Source organism: Pithys albifrons, chromosome 5 (assembly GCF_047495875.1).
Source record: "Pithys albifrons albifrons isolate INPA30051 chromosome 5, PitAlb_v1, whole genome shotgun sequence".
NCBI lineage: Eukaryota > Metazoa > Chordata > Aves > Passeriformes > Thamnophilidae > Pithys > Pithys albifrons.
In genome coordinates, this window is record NC_092462.1 from 42,340,442 (window position 1) to 42,356,872 (window position 16,431).

Consider the following 16,431-nt stretch of genomic DNA (forward strand, 5'->3'; position numbering starts at 1 on the left):
CAATTTAGGAAACAGTATTTAATTAGAAAAAAAAAGTTCCAAATGCCTCTGGAAGTGAACATCAATTTGCTAACGTTGTTTATGCTACACAATTTGAAGAGTTTCAAGCCTTATTCTGCAAGCACCCTATGGTAATTTAGTATTTTGTCTTCTTCTGAGCTTAAAAAGACTGCTACAAGCTGAAACATCAACAGAAATATTTTAAAATTTTGTAGAAGTCTGTTTCACACAATTTAGAGTCAAGAAATTTACTATTGTTATCACATTTCATCTCAAGTTTTGTAATTAACTCAAACTGGTATTAGAGTTAAGAAGTGACATTTCTCCAGTACCACAAATCTAGGCTTTCACGCAGATTACATGTGGTACACACACAGCACAGCACAAAGCCACACTCATTTAAGGGCAGAAAGAGGAAAGCAGACCGTTCAGAATGCACACTTCCTTCTGCACTGATACAGTGCCCCAACAGCTCCATCCTTAGGGAGCTGCAGAAAAAGAATTTTGGAAGACTGCTTCCTTAGGCACTCAGCTTCAAGGTCAGAATACAAAATTTATTTTGAAACAGCTACCATATTGATATAATTACTTTATCTAATATTCCATACACGAAGTCAAAAAATTATCAGGAAAACCCGACTGTATTCTAAACATGCTTCCTAATTGTACGTAAACAAATTAAATGGCTGTTTTCCACAGTTTATGCCCAAAATGATAAAAACAGGTTAATTTATAACCTAAACTTTAAGAAGTTAAGAAGAAATCACTATCATACAACAATCATTAACAAACATATCAAATTCTGCATCTTCTTTGTAAGATATGAAACCAAACTATTTACAAGAAGTTTCTTTTCTCTGCTTCAGCCAAATGAAATGTAGCACCAAATAGTTCTGATAAATGACATGACCTTTCTTCAGTCTTCCCTTCCTAATTTTGTGATATTCAGAGCACTACTTTCAAATCTGCCTGTGCTTCAGCTACTGAAGTTTGCATTTCTAACACAGCCATACTATGCTTTATTCTAATAACGGACATATCTGAGACAGTTCATCGTGCCCCACACAGCAGTGAACAGTTACTCAGATTTAAAAGTGGTATTTTGTACTAACACTGCGTATAAATTGCAGATAAAAATATGAACTGAAAAATTCTTTTAGGAAGGGAAATAAAAATCTTTGGTGAGCATAGAGACAATACATGGAATCTGTTTCTTTGCATTAAAATCTTGTCGAGTTGAGCAGGACTCATATTCTGCCACTCTGCGATTTACACGAGTTAAAATCTGCATGAGTTCAAGTTTCCTGGCATGTTCCTTCAGCATTCTACACAGGGACTGAATAAACCAGGAGCCTTCAGCTGAATTCCTCCAGGAGTAATAGCCTGTGGAAGAGAGCAATGTCAAAGTGATGTAGCAGCCTTTGATACAAGACAGGCTAGCAATTAGGGGAACAATGCATTCTTTCCAACAGCAATCCATGTTTTAAAATACAAACTCAAGACGACTAACCAACAAAATTAAGATTCCTCAAATTCCAAATCAAAAGAATTTCGAATCCTCTCATGCTTTATAATCTAAGAAAACTTTAAGTAGGTAAAAAATCAAAAGGCAGGAAAACTTTCTTCAGGTGCAACAATCATAGCCACTGATCACTTACTGTTTCTTCACAGAGTACACAAATAAAAAGGAGAGGTGACAATACAGATGGAGCCAAGATGCAAGACGGATTCCAGTGTCATTGTCTTAAAGGACTACATGCATCAATTAAAGACTGAAATCTACTTCTGCTAACTGACAACATAAAGGGCACACAAAGGGCTCTGCCCCTACTAATTTTGCTTAAAGATGCAATGTAAATAGAGTTGATATGCAAAAAATATGCTGGTGTTTATCATCCACTTCTGTATACCTGATTGTTTTGTTCTCTCAGAATAGTATCTTTTCTTCCCGCTGTAAATTATTTGCACAACTCAGCTTAACTGAATTTCCAGCAGAGCAACATTTGAGGATTTGCTAGTGAGAAACATGTATATTCAGGGTTTGGGGGGGCAGTTTGTAGGAACTGAGAATAGCAACTACCTCAAAAAGAAATCAAATCGATGTAGAAAAAGTGGTTGAGGGAATAAAATTCATATTTCAATGAAAGAGTGTATTAGTTCTCTCTGAGATGGAGTTCATTGTCCCACACCAGCCCTCACAGTGCTGTGCTTTCACTGGTAGCTGGAAAGGTGGTGGTAACACACCAGTGTTTTGGCTACTGCTCTTCAACATTCCTCCTGCCCCATCAGTAGGCTGGAGGTGGATAAAATCTTGGGAAAGGACACAGACTAGTACAGCTGACCCAAACGGACCGAGGGGATATTCCATATAAGTGAAGTCACCCAGTGACTGGGTACAACTGGAAATTTTAATTTTTAGCATCAGCAGAGGCTGACATACAGATACAGTCTCTCACCTGGAGCTGTAGAATATGCATACAGGAAATCTGCTTCTACAGGTATTTTTTGACATACAGTTTCTTCTGATCCACTGTCTGCCTCAATACCGGAATCTAATTCTGTCCCTCTACAAGCCTATTCGATGGAAAGAAAAATGGAAAATAAAATTAAAATGAAGAAATAAAAGCAGACATTGTGATCAGAATATTGATTTTTTTCATGTTTCAACAATGACAATATCCCAATTAAAAAATTGCAAAAATAACAAGAATTTATGTGTCACATCTCCATAGACCAACTCAGAGGAAAAGTAGCTAGCATTTATTTAAATCAGCAACAGTTTGGATAAGACAGATATTTATTCTAAATTGTATTCAGAAACTTTTTAAAATATTGGCTAAAATTTTACTTAATCCATAGAATCAAGGTAATGCAATCTAATCTATTACAAATACTGCCTACCTAATAGGGCAGATTGTGCCACTTTTAGATCTGAAAAAAAATCTTATTCCAAAAGTAATTCCATTTAAATGAATTTTAGAAAGAATTCACTTTTTTCATTAATAATTAAGTATATGACTGATTTTATGATCGTTGTTCAGCTGTACATCACCTGAATGAAAAAGAGCTTGGGTTTTCCTGCTAAACTTCTGCACCTGTCACCTCTGAACAGGCTTGTCAGTGCTTTCAGTTCAAGAGGGCCATCTGTACCATAGATTAATCCTTCATCACCATGGCTTAGCAACACACAAACAAAACTGCTTCTCTTGCTGTGATCTTCTTCAGCAACTTGAAAGAAAAAAGAGAATTATCTTAACTTAAAAATTTTGAACATTTAATCCTTCCTATGTGACAGAAGTCTTTATGACATAATTCCCATGTTTGGAAACACCCAACCAGTTTTCACTTCTGAACAAAAGAAGTCTGCCTAACTTAACTTTAGGAAGTTTGACACAGAAAACCCCAAATTAAAGGCCAACCCTACCCATTCCAAGACATGGGCACAGAACTAGGCCAGGAATAAATGCCATGAGGAAACAAAGAGGGTGTTCAAAGTCTGAGCAACAAACCTCACTCATGCAGGAATGGTCAGTCTTGTGATCCGCCATCAGACTGATGGAAAGTTCTGAGTTTTGGAAAAGGATGGGGAAGTCCTACCTCTCTTTCCGACTGGAGATGCTTCAACTACTTTGATTACATGGAAACTGAATGCAGCATGAGAGCTGTTGCTGCAGGGACCTAGGTACTAGCAGTACCCCTCTCTTCTCACTTTTGACCTTTAATGAAGTCTAGAAAGATTTGTCAAGCCTCTTTAAATAAAAAATTAAGACATTTAAGCTTGATATAAAGTGTTTGTAGACTTATACTTTTTTCCCCTCCATCTTGTGGTATACAAAGAGCATAAAATATATATTCTTCAATGTCTTTTATTGCCCGACATTGTGGGAACTGTACCTGAGGACCAAGATGATTCTTTAAATTTATGAAAAGATACAAACATGGTTTAAAAGAAAGGATCCAAAAGGCATTCTGAGTGGTAACTCAAGTAGATGCAAGAGTTTGTACATGAAAATGTAACTGTCCATAAAGCTGAAGTCTTACTGTTTACTGCTTATCAAAACACTGAATTTCTATTCTGGAAAAAATGAACTATTTATATTTTATCAAGTGATCACACTCAGGCATTTCTACAATCTATGGAAAACCACTGCATTTAGAAGAGCCACACTTACAGCTACTGTCAGTAGACTGGTTGTGATTATACTAATAACTTAAACGTGCCTAGGAACATTCTCTGGCATAAACATTAATTGGCATCAAAGAACCTACATCAATGTTAGCAGACACTTCCATTGAAAAAGAAAAAAAAAGAAAACCAAGACCAGGATCGTTGCAAGCTAATTGGCTATTGGGAATTATAACTGGAACACTTTTACTGTTGAACTGTGACCTGCAACAGTCTGGGAGAGCACTAGCAGGCACGAGTCACAGTCGTGGCAGAAAACCTTCCACCAGTTACCTAGAATAGACTGGGTTCAAGGGCTACCAATACCTCCAGGCACCATTTAATTTAAGGACCTAGATGCAGCCAAGTCCAAACAAAGCAGGACTAACACAGTAGTGTAAAGCTTCACTTGAGAGAAGGGTGTTCTGTTTCACAAGTTAAACAGAATATGAGTTGTTTCTCTAAAAGTGTAATTCAGTCCACACACCTGCAGTTCTGGTCTCTCTATCAGAATCCCTCTTGAGTCACACCACTAAGCATGTAGCACAGAACCCCTCTACCCCATCGAGCAGGTTTCTTTCCAACTCACAGAGCTTCAGTGATCCCAGGGTCACAATATAAATCAGTCTGCATTTAAGTTTCAGTCTTTTTTCCAGCCTTCTTTAGAAGATGAGATAGGATACGGAGACAACAGTCATGGCACAAAAGATGGAGAGACAGCACAGAAACTATGATGTACATATCATCCTAGCAATAAACCAGAAGGGGTGAAACGTCATCTAAAAGAACCATGGAAGAAGAGATGTGAGGGCTGGAGATGCATTTGAAAACAGTAGTTGATTTAATACACACACTGAACATACTATTACTTACCTTTTTTCAATAGTTTAGAAATATCGTCACATGAAAGATCATTGTTGATCTTTACTTTATATCCCAACTTCATAAAAACCTCTCTGACACTTGCAGCATCTGCATCTGTACCCGAACGGGGCAGCATCCCTATATATAAGAGAAACATGTTATTTTTTTATATGATATAAATGGCATGGTCTGATTGAGCCAAATTCTTTTCTCACTTACACAGTCTGAAATATTCTATTATTCCAAATCCACTCTAACAGAAAAAGCGTTGCACTGTTACACATTCACACAACCTCCCGCTCTCTGTACCTGTATTGTAGATTTATCTGCATCTTATTTTTATATCTACCTATGTAAGGACATAAAAAGAATTTCACTTGCAAAACAGAATTCATGACTGAAAGGTATGACAGACTTGTACTGCCTATAGATTTTTCTCCTTGTTCCTGATATACCCTAACATGTTCCCTTCCCTCTATGCATACTTGGAAAAATGCATCAATCACACCCATTCAAATGACTTAATTTTACAGTGTGATCAAAATTTGTCTGCATATTTAATTTTGAAGAAGAACACATGGCACTAATTTATCTAAATTAAGGAAAAAAATATAAGCTTGAAAGTGGTACCAGTATGTCTGTGGAAGTTCTTATTGTTTATTATTATACACTCCCCCATCTCTGGATAATCCATTCTGTAACTGTAGTCTGGCAGAATTCCAGAGTCCACAGACTTGCTAGCAGGTAGGTTCCTTCTGCAAAGAAACCAGACAAAATTTACGTGTTAATTCCCAATCTCTTTATTTTCACAACAACAACAACATGGGTTATTTTAGCAAACCCAACCAAACTGGTAAGGTTTGCTATTTTTTCTCTACCCTCAGCAAGTTTGCTGATGACATAAGTTGATACTCTTGAGGGAAGGGATGTCAACAGGCTTGAGAGGCAGGCCTGTGCCTTCAACCTCGTAAAGTTCAACAAAGCCAAGTGTAAGGTCCTGAACCTGATCAGGGCAATCCCAAACATGGATACAGGCTGGGTGATGAGTGGATTGAGAGCAGCCCTGAGAAGAATTGGGAAGTACTAGTGGATGAAAACCAGAATGATTGCCAATGTGTGCTTGAAACCCAGAAAGTAAACTGCACCATGGGCTGCACTAAAAGTAGCATGGCCAGCAAGTCAAGGGAGGTGATTCTGCCCCTCTAATCTGCTCTGGTGAGACCCCATTTGCAGCCAGCTCTGGGGTCCCCAGCATAATGAGGACATGGATCTGTTGGAGTGAATCCAGAGAAATTCATGATGAGATGATTAGGGTACTGGATCATCTCTCCTAGGAGGACAGGCTGAGAGAGGTTAACAGGCTGTTCAGCCTGGAAGAAAGGCTCTGGAGAGACCTTTTAGTGGCCTTTTCAGACCTAAACAGGGTCTACAAGAAAGATAGGAGGGGCTTCTGACAAGGATGAGTAGTCACAGAACGAAGGGGAATGGCTTTAAACTGAAAGAGAGTAGATCTAGATTAGATATTAGGAAAGATATTAGTGGTGAGGCACTGCAGTGGGTGGCCCAGATAAGTTGCATGTGCCTTACCTCTGGAAGTATTCAAACCAGGGGGGATGGGGCTTTAAGCAACCTGGTCTAGTGGAAGGCATCCCAGCCCATGCCAGGAAGGCTGGAAGTAGAGGATTTTTATGGTCCCTTCCAACTCAAATCAGTCTATGATTCTAAGTTATGTCTGTGAAATCAGTTGGCAGATTTAAGTGAAGATTGTACTAGCCCAGAGGTTAAAATGAACCTAACTGGTTTGTACAGTTATGGCCCCAAATGAAACTTTTGTTTCAGTTAAAATATGCATATACACAGTGAATTTTAATAAAAAAACCGAAGTGTCATCTGTATTTGTAATAACCTTCTGTACAACTTGTAACAAATGTAAAATTTAGAATCAAGGAAGAACTGGGTTTAAAATTATAATGCCTCTGCACAGGAGAATATGAAAAGTTAGTTTAAGAATTCTAGTTATTATATCAACAAGAAATCACTTGGGTTTTTTTTTACTATCACCTTCCAAAAGCCAAGTACCTGGAGGCAAGGTTAGCTCTGAGAACACAAATCTGTTCTTAATCCTAACCAACAGTTGTATTACCATTGAGTTTTCACAAGTGAACATTTGAGACCTAGGAAGATGTGGCAGCTATGTGCTCCTTTTCTGCTTAAGCAATAGGCTCCAGCAGCAGTCACAATGGCTGCACGTGGATAAAGTTGGGACTTTGGGGAGGCATATAACACAATAACTAAGGGCCATGAGTCTTCTTCGACAGCTAAAGGCGAGCTAAGCATGCACCATCCCAAAACACAGCTGGTATGTGAATATTACTGTAAGTCAATTATCTTACTCCATGTATAGCATTAAGCCCAGGGTCCACTGAGCTCTCCTGCACACCAGCAGCGTGCACAGCAGGAACAAGATGCCTCTCAAGGTTGCTCCTTGAGGCTGAGAGATTCCTCGCTGCAGCAGATTCTTGGTAAGTAATTGATAGCATGCTAAACTTTAAAATTTTAGCCAAGTGATTTAAAGGATTGATTGTACGTGTATACTCATTTAGACATAGACAGCTGACCAAGCCTGGGACTAAGTCTGGATCCGCTGGCAGCCAGACTCCTCTCTGACAAGAAGTTTAGAATGCAAGAAGGTCCTTTCTGAACCTCATGACTCAACAGGAGGGTGTCTCTGACAGTTTTGTCTGACCCTGTCCTCTTTGCAGTAAATAATCAAGCGTACCTTGCCAGAGAATCTTGTTAGACCATTGTCACATCTACTGTTACTGTTTTTATCTATAAACACTACTTCTCTTACCAGTGAAGTGTATCACTCCAACCATGACAAAAGACCAAGACTCTATGCACAGCTGTAATTCTGCCCTAATGAGCACACCAACCATCCCACCCACTCACGACTCTGCAACAGTTGTCAATTTTACTCAGTCCATAGATGTTAAAGTTGGTATGGAGTTTCTCATTTTAAGCACATGGGTAAGTGGTTACAAGACTGGGGCTTATACTGTATTTTACAAATCAGAAATCTGTAATACCCTTAAATCTGATTTTCACTGAAATAGTAAAAAGAAAGACTTCAGAACCAAATTAATTTCCCAGAGAGACCATAATCTTACAGTGCTAGGCCAGTGTAACAACTAGCTGGCACCAGGAAGAACAGGTCTGCGTTTCCTCCCTTCCAGCCCCTAAGTTCCTCTTGCACTTCTGCTTCCACACATACAACCCCTATGGCAGCTGGGCTGTTTGCCACAGGTTCAGGTCAGTTCTAAAGGAGTTCAAGGAAAGGGGTGAACATTTAGGCTAAGGTGAGACACAGACGTCTCTTTTCAAGAAGAGCTAACCACTTCATAATACTGTTAAGCCCAGTCTAACTGCACCTCAAGTATTTTGCTTTTTAGCTCCTTGTACATGCACATGGTCTGCTCTGTCAGACACTGTGTATTTTCAAAGTCAGTAAAACTTTATGAGTTTGTGATTATTACAATTTACCATAATAGAAACTTTTCTTTTTAGCATTATTTCCTCCATGGCTCTCACCTTCTGTTACAGCACAGGATTCATCAAGACTTAAATTGAAGACTTAAACCAAAAGTACCTCACTTACCCTTTGAAACCTGGAATAGACTTTGCATCTGTCAGATCTTCTCCCAGATGTGGTCCATCTCCTATGTCTGCCATTATGGCTTTCAATTATCAGCTTGAAAATGTAAGAAAATAGAAATGTTATTACAGTTCACAGAATAACCCTATCCTAGGAGTATTAGTAGACAAAAAAATAGCATCTGCTTGTCAGATATGATGAAGATTCTTATTTAAGGCTTAGGTTTTTCATGGCAAACTATATTTCCCATCTTACATAATGATATTATTATTATATTAAGTCTCAGCTTTTTATCTACAGAACATCACAAACAGCCATTTTCTGTGGCAACAATACTCATGCATCAGAAGCACTAATCTGGTTATGTATAACCTTCTTTCTTTCCTTTTTAATTAGAAGACATTTATTTAAATATTTAGTGACTTCAAAAGATCTTCAAGGTTACTCTGAATGCCATATCTTTGTATTTTGGAGCACTGATGTAATTAGGAAATCTTCCTCACCAAATTATTCCAGACAAAAGAACTGTATTACATAATGCAGCAAATAGGAAATTTCCTGCAAATCAAATTATGTAAGTATTAAATAAGCTCAGTATTGTAGCAATAAAATACATTCTAGCAATACGCTTTAGAAATTTACTTTAAAGACAGTATCACAGAGTAGAACTAAATCAATGTTGAACTTTACTGCTTCGCACCACGATCTGGATTCCTTCATCCTAACTTCAAATTCTAATTCATTAAAAGTTCCCCATAGGAAAAAAAGAAAAGCAACTCCAAAGGGCAATTCAAGTACCTATGACCTGTGGCCGGACAGTGATCCGCCCCTATGCCTTATTACTGGGCAGGGAGCAATAGCACTGCCAATCAAGTCTACTCTACAGTGACAACTGGAGTGTCCACCCAGCTGTAACTGAAGAGCAGAATTTCTGATCCCTGGGAAGTGGAAAGAATGACTTTCATTGACAAGAACATTAGAAGTTCCTCTGCTCCTGCACAGCTCAGCTTCCAGGAGTTTCTCTGCTTCTTTCAACCCCTCCCTACTACAATCATCTTTGTCTTTGGTTCCCAGCTTTCCTAAGATCTCAGCCTGACACTTTTGAAAAAAATTGTAGAAAAACATCCAACCAGACTGACCCACAATTCAGATGCCACTCATGCCTTCTTCTGGAGAAGCACTATGTGCAAAAGCACAACCCAAACCCTTCACCGTGGCTGGGATTTATGGGAGAGACAAGGAAAAGTTTACTTCATTTCTCATTTGTTCTTTGTCTACCAACAGTAATAAACAATTACAACACATAAAAGAGCACAGCATCACATACCAACTCAATTACTGAAACCTACCAGCCATGTCAGCACAGAAATCAATTTCTAAAAATAGGTTTTTATACCAGCTGTTTGACACTGTGAAGATCTGCAGTGCCAGCACTGCAAGTACGTGAAGCACAGAGTGCAAACTAGTAAAGAGGTGGCTACATGAGTTGTAGGCAGCTCCCGTCTATCATATAAGGCAGCCTGGGCTACCAAGAACTACTTGGAGAAAGACTCACCCAAAGTACAGGGCAAGCTAACAACTCCCTGGCCAACAGCTCAGATCCTGGAATCATTAGGGAGGGTAAGTGGATCACTAGGCTGTCTTGGGTTCACATCAGGTGTGCTCCAACCAAACTTCTGCATCCCTTTAAGGACTGGTTTTAGTAAGCTGTAATGGTTTAGTTATGGTGAGAATAGCACTAGTGAACAGCAGCAGACTTAAGTGGAGACTCAATTCGATGCAACCACTGAGAGCTTCTACAACACAAACATTAAAGCATGCTGCAAAGACTGAGAAAGATCTTCAACATTTAAGTGACCTTAGATTAAGACTTAAACTGCTGTAATTGATCCAATGACAAAGAAACAACGAAACTGGAAAAAGTAGCCAGCAAAACCTACAATTACAATGAACTACAGTACTTTGTTTCTGAAAAATGTAGAACATATTCTGTAATATCATATCATAAAAATATTCCTTACTAAAGCCTCTGCAAGCCTAGCACACAGCCTACAGTGTCAGTTGTTAAATGAAGTGTTAGAGCTTATTGCATTCTACTTCATCACAATCGGAGCATGTCCAACAGATTTTACAGAAGCTTGAGACATTGTCTAGAAAGGCTGGTTATAACAAGTCAGGTATTTGAAATTCGCATGCTTTTTCTTCAGAATAGAATCTGTAACTCACCTTTAATATCCATCAATTTCTAAGCACGTTAAGGCACCAAGATATCTGCACTTGTTTAAAGAACAAAAGACATCCTCAAAGAGATATCTCTTGTTGCTAGGCTCTCAAATGCAAGTTTTCTGCTCTAAAGCACTGGCCAGGCTAACACAATGATCTCTGGAGGATGGTGCTGATTCTAACAGACTAAGAATTGCCTCATCTTGGTTTAGGTAATGCAGTGATGCCACGCTCTTTCAAGCAGAATACACATTTCCCTGTGGAGGATGATCTCATCCTATCAGGGATGGGGCAGGAGGCGGGAGGCAGCGGGAATGATGATAGTACATTAAGAATTTCATGAAAAATTGTTATTCCTCTCCTTGATACTATCTTCGCTGAAAGCTTAGGTAAGGTGAACGTTCAACCATAAGGAAATGTAAAAAACAGGTAGCTGAAAAGAGCAACAGCATTTTTGTAATTGGTGCATTTTAGAAAGCTTATTTTGCAATACTTTATCTAAAAAATTATAAAGTTTTTAAAAAACCCTGTGAGACAGAGATGGCGAATATAAAGATGATGTTAAAATGATCTTTACAGGTACTACTAAGTAGTAAATAAAAAAGAGTGGTTCAAAAATGTCCAAAGCTATGCTTAGCAAGCTAACAAAAAATGACCAATGTTTCTCTGTATGGCAACAAGAGCAAAAATATTTTTTCCTTATATGAATGCAGCTGCTCCAATATTTTTCTTTTGATAGGAAAATAAGAACTTTTTACTCTGTTCCAGCCTGGAGTTACTTATTCTGCCTGGACTGAATGAAAATAAATTCACATCATCATATATTACCACTGCCATAAGAACCGTCAGGTTTCTTTTTAAAGTGATACTTATTTGAAATGACAAGCATCAAGAGAAATGAACGCTTTAGTGATAAAAATAATACCAAAGCTTCTCTAACAGGGAAGGAAGAAAATAACTGAATTGTCTCTAGTTACCAACTGTATTCTGAAATATGCAAACCACAGGAGACAACACATGTTCAGTACATATATCTGCTGCTACAAAGCAACGACTGTAGCAGTATTAAAACATATGTCCAATACAGACATCAGTATTGTAAAACAGGTTCTTCAAGATTAGAAAAGGGCAGTTTTACTCTTCACATGACTGCAAGAGAAAATGTCAAGCATTCAAAGAAGGTATTTCATGTACATAAACATATATACAGAATTTTGCAGTAATTTGCATGCAGACATGTAAAATAACAATTTTCCACTCTACAATATATAATGCTAAACAATAATTATCTGATTCATAAGGAAAATATAGAAGCTGACTATATAGAAAAACAAAAAACATTCAAAATATACCATTATATTTACCGTGTGACACTACCCCACTGCTAAATGCTGCTACTGCTGCTGCAAGCATGGAACGCTGTGACACCCTTCCCGTTCCTGCTGGTGTGGATGTGGCTGTGGGGAACCCTGACACTGGGCCAGCACCCTGACCTCCCAAAAGCAAACAGATTTCAGTTAGTCAGCATTAAGATGCAAAATTAGCAAGAGCTGAAATTATTCCGAGTGTAGATGGGACCCTTGCTTATTAATTCACCTGTACCTATTAAGCACATCACCAACGCCACAAGCCGTATCAGGTTCCTTGGCATTAAGGGCATAACGTGTTAGTTTGAAACCCACCAACTGACAAGCAGATAATTGAAGGAGAGAACTATGAGTTGGAGGGTGAAAGACTAGATTAGGAAAAGTTAGTCACGGCGCATGTGAGGGTCTCAAACATCCTTTCTCCAGCTCTGGTAATTGGAGAGACTTATCCTTATTGATCGATAAAGTTATTGATACATCTATCATAGAATTTGCTTAATAGTTATTATAAAAGTCACTTTATATAAAGTAGCTTAGCATATGGCAAAAATCAAAAAATACAGATGTGTCCTTGAAACTTCTATACCAAGAGGCCTTAGGGATTTCTTATGTTAACTAAAATAGACTGGACACCATATAGAACAAAGATAAATCAGAAAATATATCTAAAAACCAGGATAATTAGAGGAATGCGCCAATCAGACCAGTTACAGTTGCCAACAGATCCGGTTTGGAGCAGTTTTGAGCCAAAGGTAGAAAGTTCACATGAGGAACACTACACACTTCATCCCCAAAGACCACCAGAAGACCTTCGCCCCTAATTACCAGGAGGAAAGGGACAAGTTCAAGACAGAAGATGGAAATCAGTTCTTAGAACTCATTATAATAACCCTGCCTTTCCTAAGAAAAATATTGTTTATGCATGAAAATAATGACTAAGTATAACTTACTTGCATATAAACAAGTTGTTAACTCGACCAGGTATGCATGTATTTGGAGGAGCTATGCCCCTTGCACCCAGGCCTTGAATAAACGTACCTCTCTATAATCTTATCGGATATGAATCTTTTCTCCGCAAATCACGGGCAGGGGCGGTACACGTGAGGCTTAACCCGCTTTCCTTTGGTAGATTCAAACAGACTGACCCCGTGTTTCCGGCTGGCTAATGGTCTACCGGGGGGGTCACCAGAGAGCAGCTTACAATTAAAGCGCTTTTCCTTTTTTTCCTGTCTCTTTCATCCCTCAATTTTTTTTGTTTCGGCAGCTCCTCCACAAAAGCAGGCTGGAAGGGAACACGCTGCCTGCCTTAAGCTCCTGGGAATCTGACCGAAGAGACTAACGCTGTGCCCCGCACTGTGCCCCGAGGCCGTGCCGGGAGCGCCGCGGGGGCCGCCGGGGGAGCGCCCCGAGCCGGGCCGGCCCTGGGGGAACCGCGACGGCCCCGCTGCTCCCCGTAGCCTCCTCCCTGCAGGGCACATGCGGAGGCCGCGGAGCCACAGCCTGGTCTCCCCCAGCCCCCACCGCTTTGTTCAACCCCGCACCCCGCACCGCCACTCACCGGCTCTGCCGCCCGGCCGCTCTCGGCGATGCGCTCCCCTGCAGCCTCCCTTCCCGGCGCTCGGCTGTGCCGTGCTGTGCTGTGCTATGCTGGGCACGGCGCGGCGCGGAGCAGCCCCGGCGCTGCAGCCCCGCCCGGCACAGCCTCCGCCCGCACGGTGGCACGACCCGCCCCAATGGCGGTGGCGGGCGGTGAGTGTCGGGGCGGCGGGAGCAGCCGCGGGTGCGGAGCAGGCGGGGCCGCCGTGCGGCGCCGCTCCCGCAGCCGGGGGGAGGCGATGCGGAGCCGCTCCCGCAGCCGGGGTAGGAGGTGCTAGGCCAGGCTGAGCCCAGGGCTCGCCGGGCCGGGCCCCTGGGGGAGCTCGGGCACACCCAGGGACATTGAGCCACGGCGGCCTGCGGGGTCTGAGCGCTGAGCCGCGCACTGGTGCGCTCGCTGCTGTGCGGCTTGTAGTCTGTTGTTTTAATTCCTCTGAGGTAAGTGTAGCCTTCTGGTACATTTGCACTATGTTAGTGCGGCCTCATCCTGAATGCTGTGTGGTTTTGGGCACCACAATATAAGAAATTAAGGAATTAGAGAGCGTGCAAAGGACAACATTGAGGATGGTGAAGGACCTTGAGGGGAAACCGCATGAGGAGGGGCTGAGGGCACTTGGGCTGTTCAGCCTCGTCGCAGACTACACCTTCCTTGGGAGGGGAAGCGGAGGAACAGGCACTCCGACACCAGTAACATTCCCGAGGGAATGGCCTGGAGCTGTGTCAGGGAAGGTTTAGGTTAGCGATCAGGAAGAGTTTCTTCGCCCAGAGGGTGAAACAAACAGGCCTCCCAAGGAAGCGATGCACCCAGCCGGACAGAGTTCAAGGAGCGTTCAGACAGTGCTCTCAGGCACACGGTGTGATTCTTGGGGTTAGTCCTGTGCAGGACCGAGAGCTGGACTAGATGAGCCTTGTGGGCCCCTTCCAGCTCGATATTCTGTGGTTCTTAGAGAACAGTGGATTGTAAAGGAAGTGTTCTGTGGGGATGCGTACCACAGGAGCAGGCCTGTGCGGTGCCCGCGGATGTCTGGCCTGTCCCCAGCAGCCCCTTCCCTGTCAGCGCCCACTCTGCACGGCCATTGCCGGGGCTCGGAACGCAGCACACGGGCCGGCTGAACGTGCCTGCCCGCCCATCCGCCTGGCACAGCAGCTGTCCGAAGCTCGGGGCTGCTTTCGGCTTCATCATCAACTTTCAGGTCAGTTAGTTTCATATTTGGACATTGACCTTTGGTAGCAGACATCAGAGCAAGATAACATTGGAAACTACGTGTTCCAGCTTCTCACAACAGGTACTGACCTACTTTTTGAAGTCTTATCATTAGGTCAAATATACGGAGTTTTGCGCAGAATTCCTCAATCTTAATTTGAGGAACAGATTACACACTGGAACAGATTGCCCAGAGCAGTTGTGGAGTCTCCCTTACAGGAGATACTCTTAGAACCGTCTGGACACAGTGCCATGTGCTCTAGGATGACCCTGCTGATGCAGGGAGGTTGGACCAGAGGACCCACTGTGGTCCCTTTCCAACCTGACCCGGTTCTGTGGCTCTGTAATTGTACAGGCCACTTCCTCTGTTAGGAGGGCAAGGTGAAAATTGGATGCTCCTTGTTATTGTTGAAGGAAGATGAGTAGTGTTTGTCAGTGTGCCACAGGTCAGCTCAGCATAAGGATAACTGCTAATTTTCATTAAAAAATTTAACACTAGAGACACCGTTATTTAGTATGTTCCTCTAAGGCTGTAATTGGTACTGGGAGAAAATCTTACAGATTAATTTGTGTTGAGGACCATGAATTCTGTCATAGAGCTATGTTGCAAGATACCAGATGGGAAACAACTGCAATCACTTTATTGCAGTTGATTTGCATGTCTCAGCTTCAGTTTTCAGCAGGTGGATAGTGTGTTTAGTCATAACCATTACAGATTTTTGAGCATTTTTTTTAAACAAATGAACTCACCATTTCGGAAATGGCAATTTTGTCCCTCATGCTATAGGGGAAAGACTAATATAGGTGCATTATTTCACCATATATGTCCCTACATTTTAGTAAAAAAAACAAACCAAAACCACACAAACCCAAAAAAATGCTCAAAGAAGCCCTATAACCAGGTATAAAAATACAGGATGTCCACTGTGCTCAGCAGTAAACAGTGAAGTAGTCTTCCATCAGAGAAAATGAAATAGCAAGTTCTTGAAGTCATCTCTTGGGAGACATTTTCCCAGGCTTCCCATACAGTCATCCTGCTGAATCAGTAACACTGAAGTCCAAACATGGTGACAAAATTGCTTTCTGCCAAGTGAAATAAAAATAGGTACTCCCCTTCTAGTGGGACAGAAGAGAGGAAGATGAAGTGGGAATTTCCCAGTGAATTCAGAAGGCTGGTCAGTAAGTGTACACTGTACGTGCTCTAAATAGATGTGTTGTGTTAGATACAGTGCATGCAGGAACTAAAGTTACCTTGAAAAGACCTGACATGTTGGACTGCTGAGAATCTCAGAGTGTTTGGACTGCAATAACGGTGATAGATCTGTTTTAAAGCAAGGGTCATCAACCTTCTCCCAGG

At 41.3% G+C, this 16,431-nt stretch overlaps 2 protein-coding genes across 6 annotated transcripts in view; one reads left to right on the top strand and one right to left on the bottom strand.

Moving 5' to 3' along the window:
• CASP3 (caspase 3) lies at positions 1–14,089 on the bottom strand. Of its 3 annotated transcripts, none has more exons than XM_071556315.1 (7): positions 13,833–14,089; positions 8,688–8,780; positions 5,660–5,784; positions 5,039–5,167; positions 3,053–3,228; positions 2,457–2,574; positions 1–1,383 (listed from the first exon to the last, which is right to left on the bottom strand). In XM_071556315.1, the coding sequence occupies exons 2-7, from the start codon at positions 8,759–8,761 to the stop codon at positions 1,157–1,159; spliced, it is 849 nt and encodes a 282-aa protein (XP_071412416.1). In that variant the 5' UTR covers positions 8,762–8,780; positions 13,833–14,089; the 3' UTR covers positions 1–1,156. The 3 variants fall into 3 exon arrangements, with proteins under 3 accessions (XP_071412416.1, XP_071412418.1, XP_071412417.1); XM_071556317.1 differs by lacking the exon at positions 13,833–14,089 and adding an exon at positions 13,313–13,350; XM_071556316.1 differs by lacking the exon at positions 13,833–14,089 and adding an exon at positions 13,225–13,309.
• PRIMPOL (primase and DNA directed polymerase) overlaps positions 13,999–16,431 on the top strand; it is a 25,315-nt gene continuing 22,882 nt past the window's right edge. The window contains exon 1 of one of the 3 annotated variants that reach the window (XM_071556311.1): positions 13,999–14,023. In XM_071556311.1, the coding sequence (XP_071412412.1) occupies positions 14,008–14,023 (16 nt within the window). In that variant the 5' untranslated portion in view covers positions 13,999–14,007. The other 2 variants (XM_071556307.1, XM_071556308.1) reach the window with 2 other exon arrangements.

Coding starts and splice junctions, on each gene's coding strand:
- CASP3 (XM_071556315.1), bottom strand. CDS start 8,761: ATGGCAGACATAGGAGATGGACCACATCTGGGAGAAGATCTGACAGAT. Junction 5,168..5,659: donor GAACTTCCACAGACATACTG/GTACCACTTTCA, acceptor TCTTATATATAG/GGATGCTGCCCCGTTCGGGT. Junction 1,384..2,456: donor TGCATATTCTACAGCTCCAG/GTGAGAGACTGT, acceptor TCTCTTCCACAG/GCTATTACTCCTGGAGGAAT.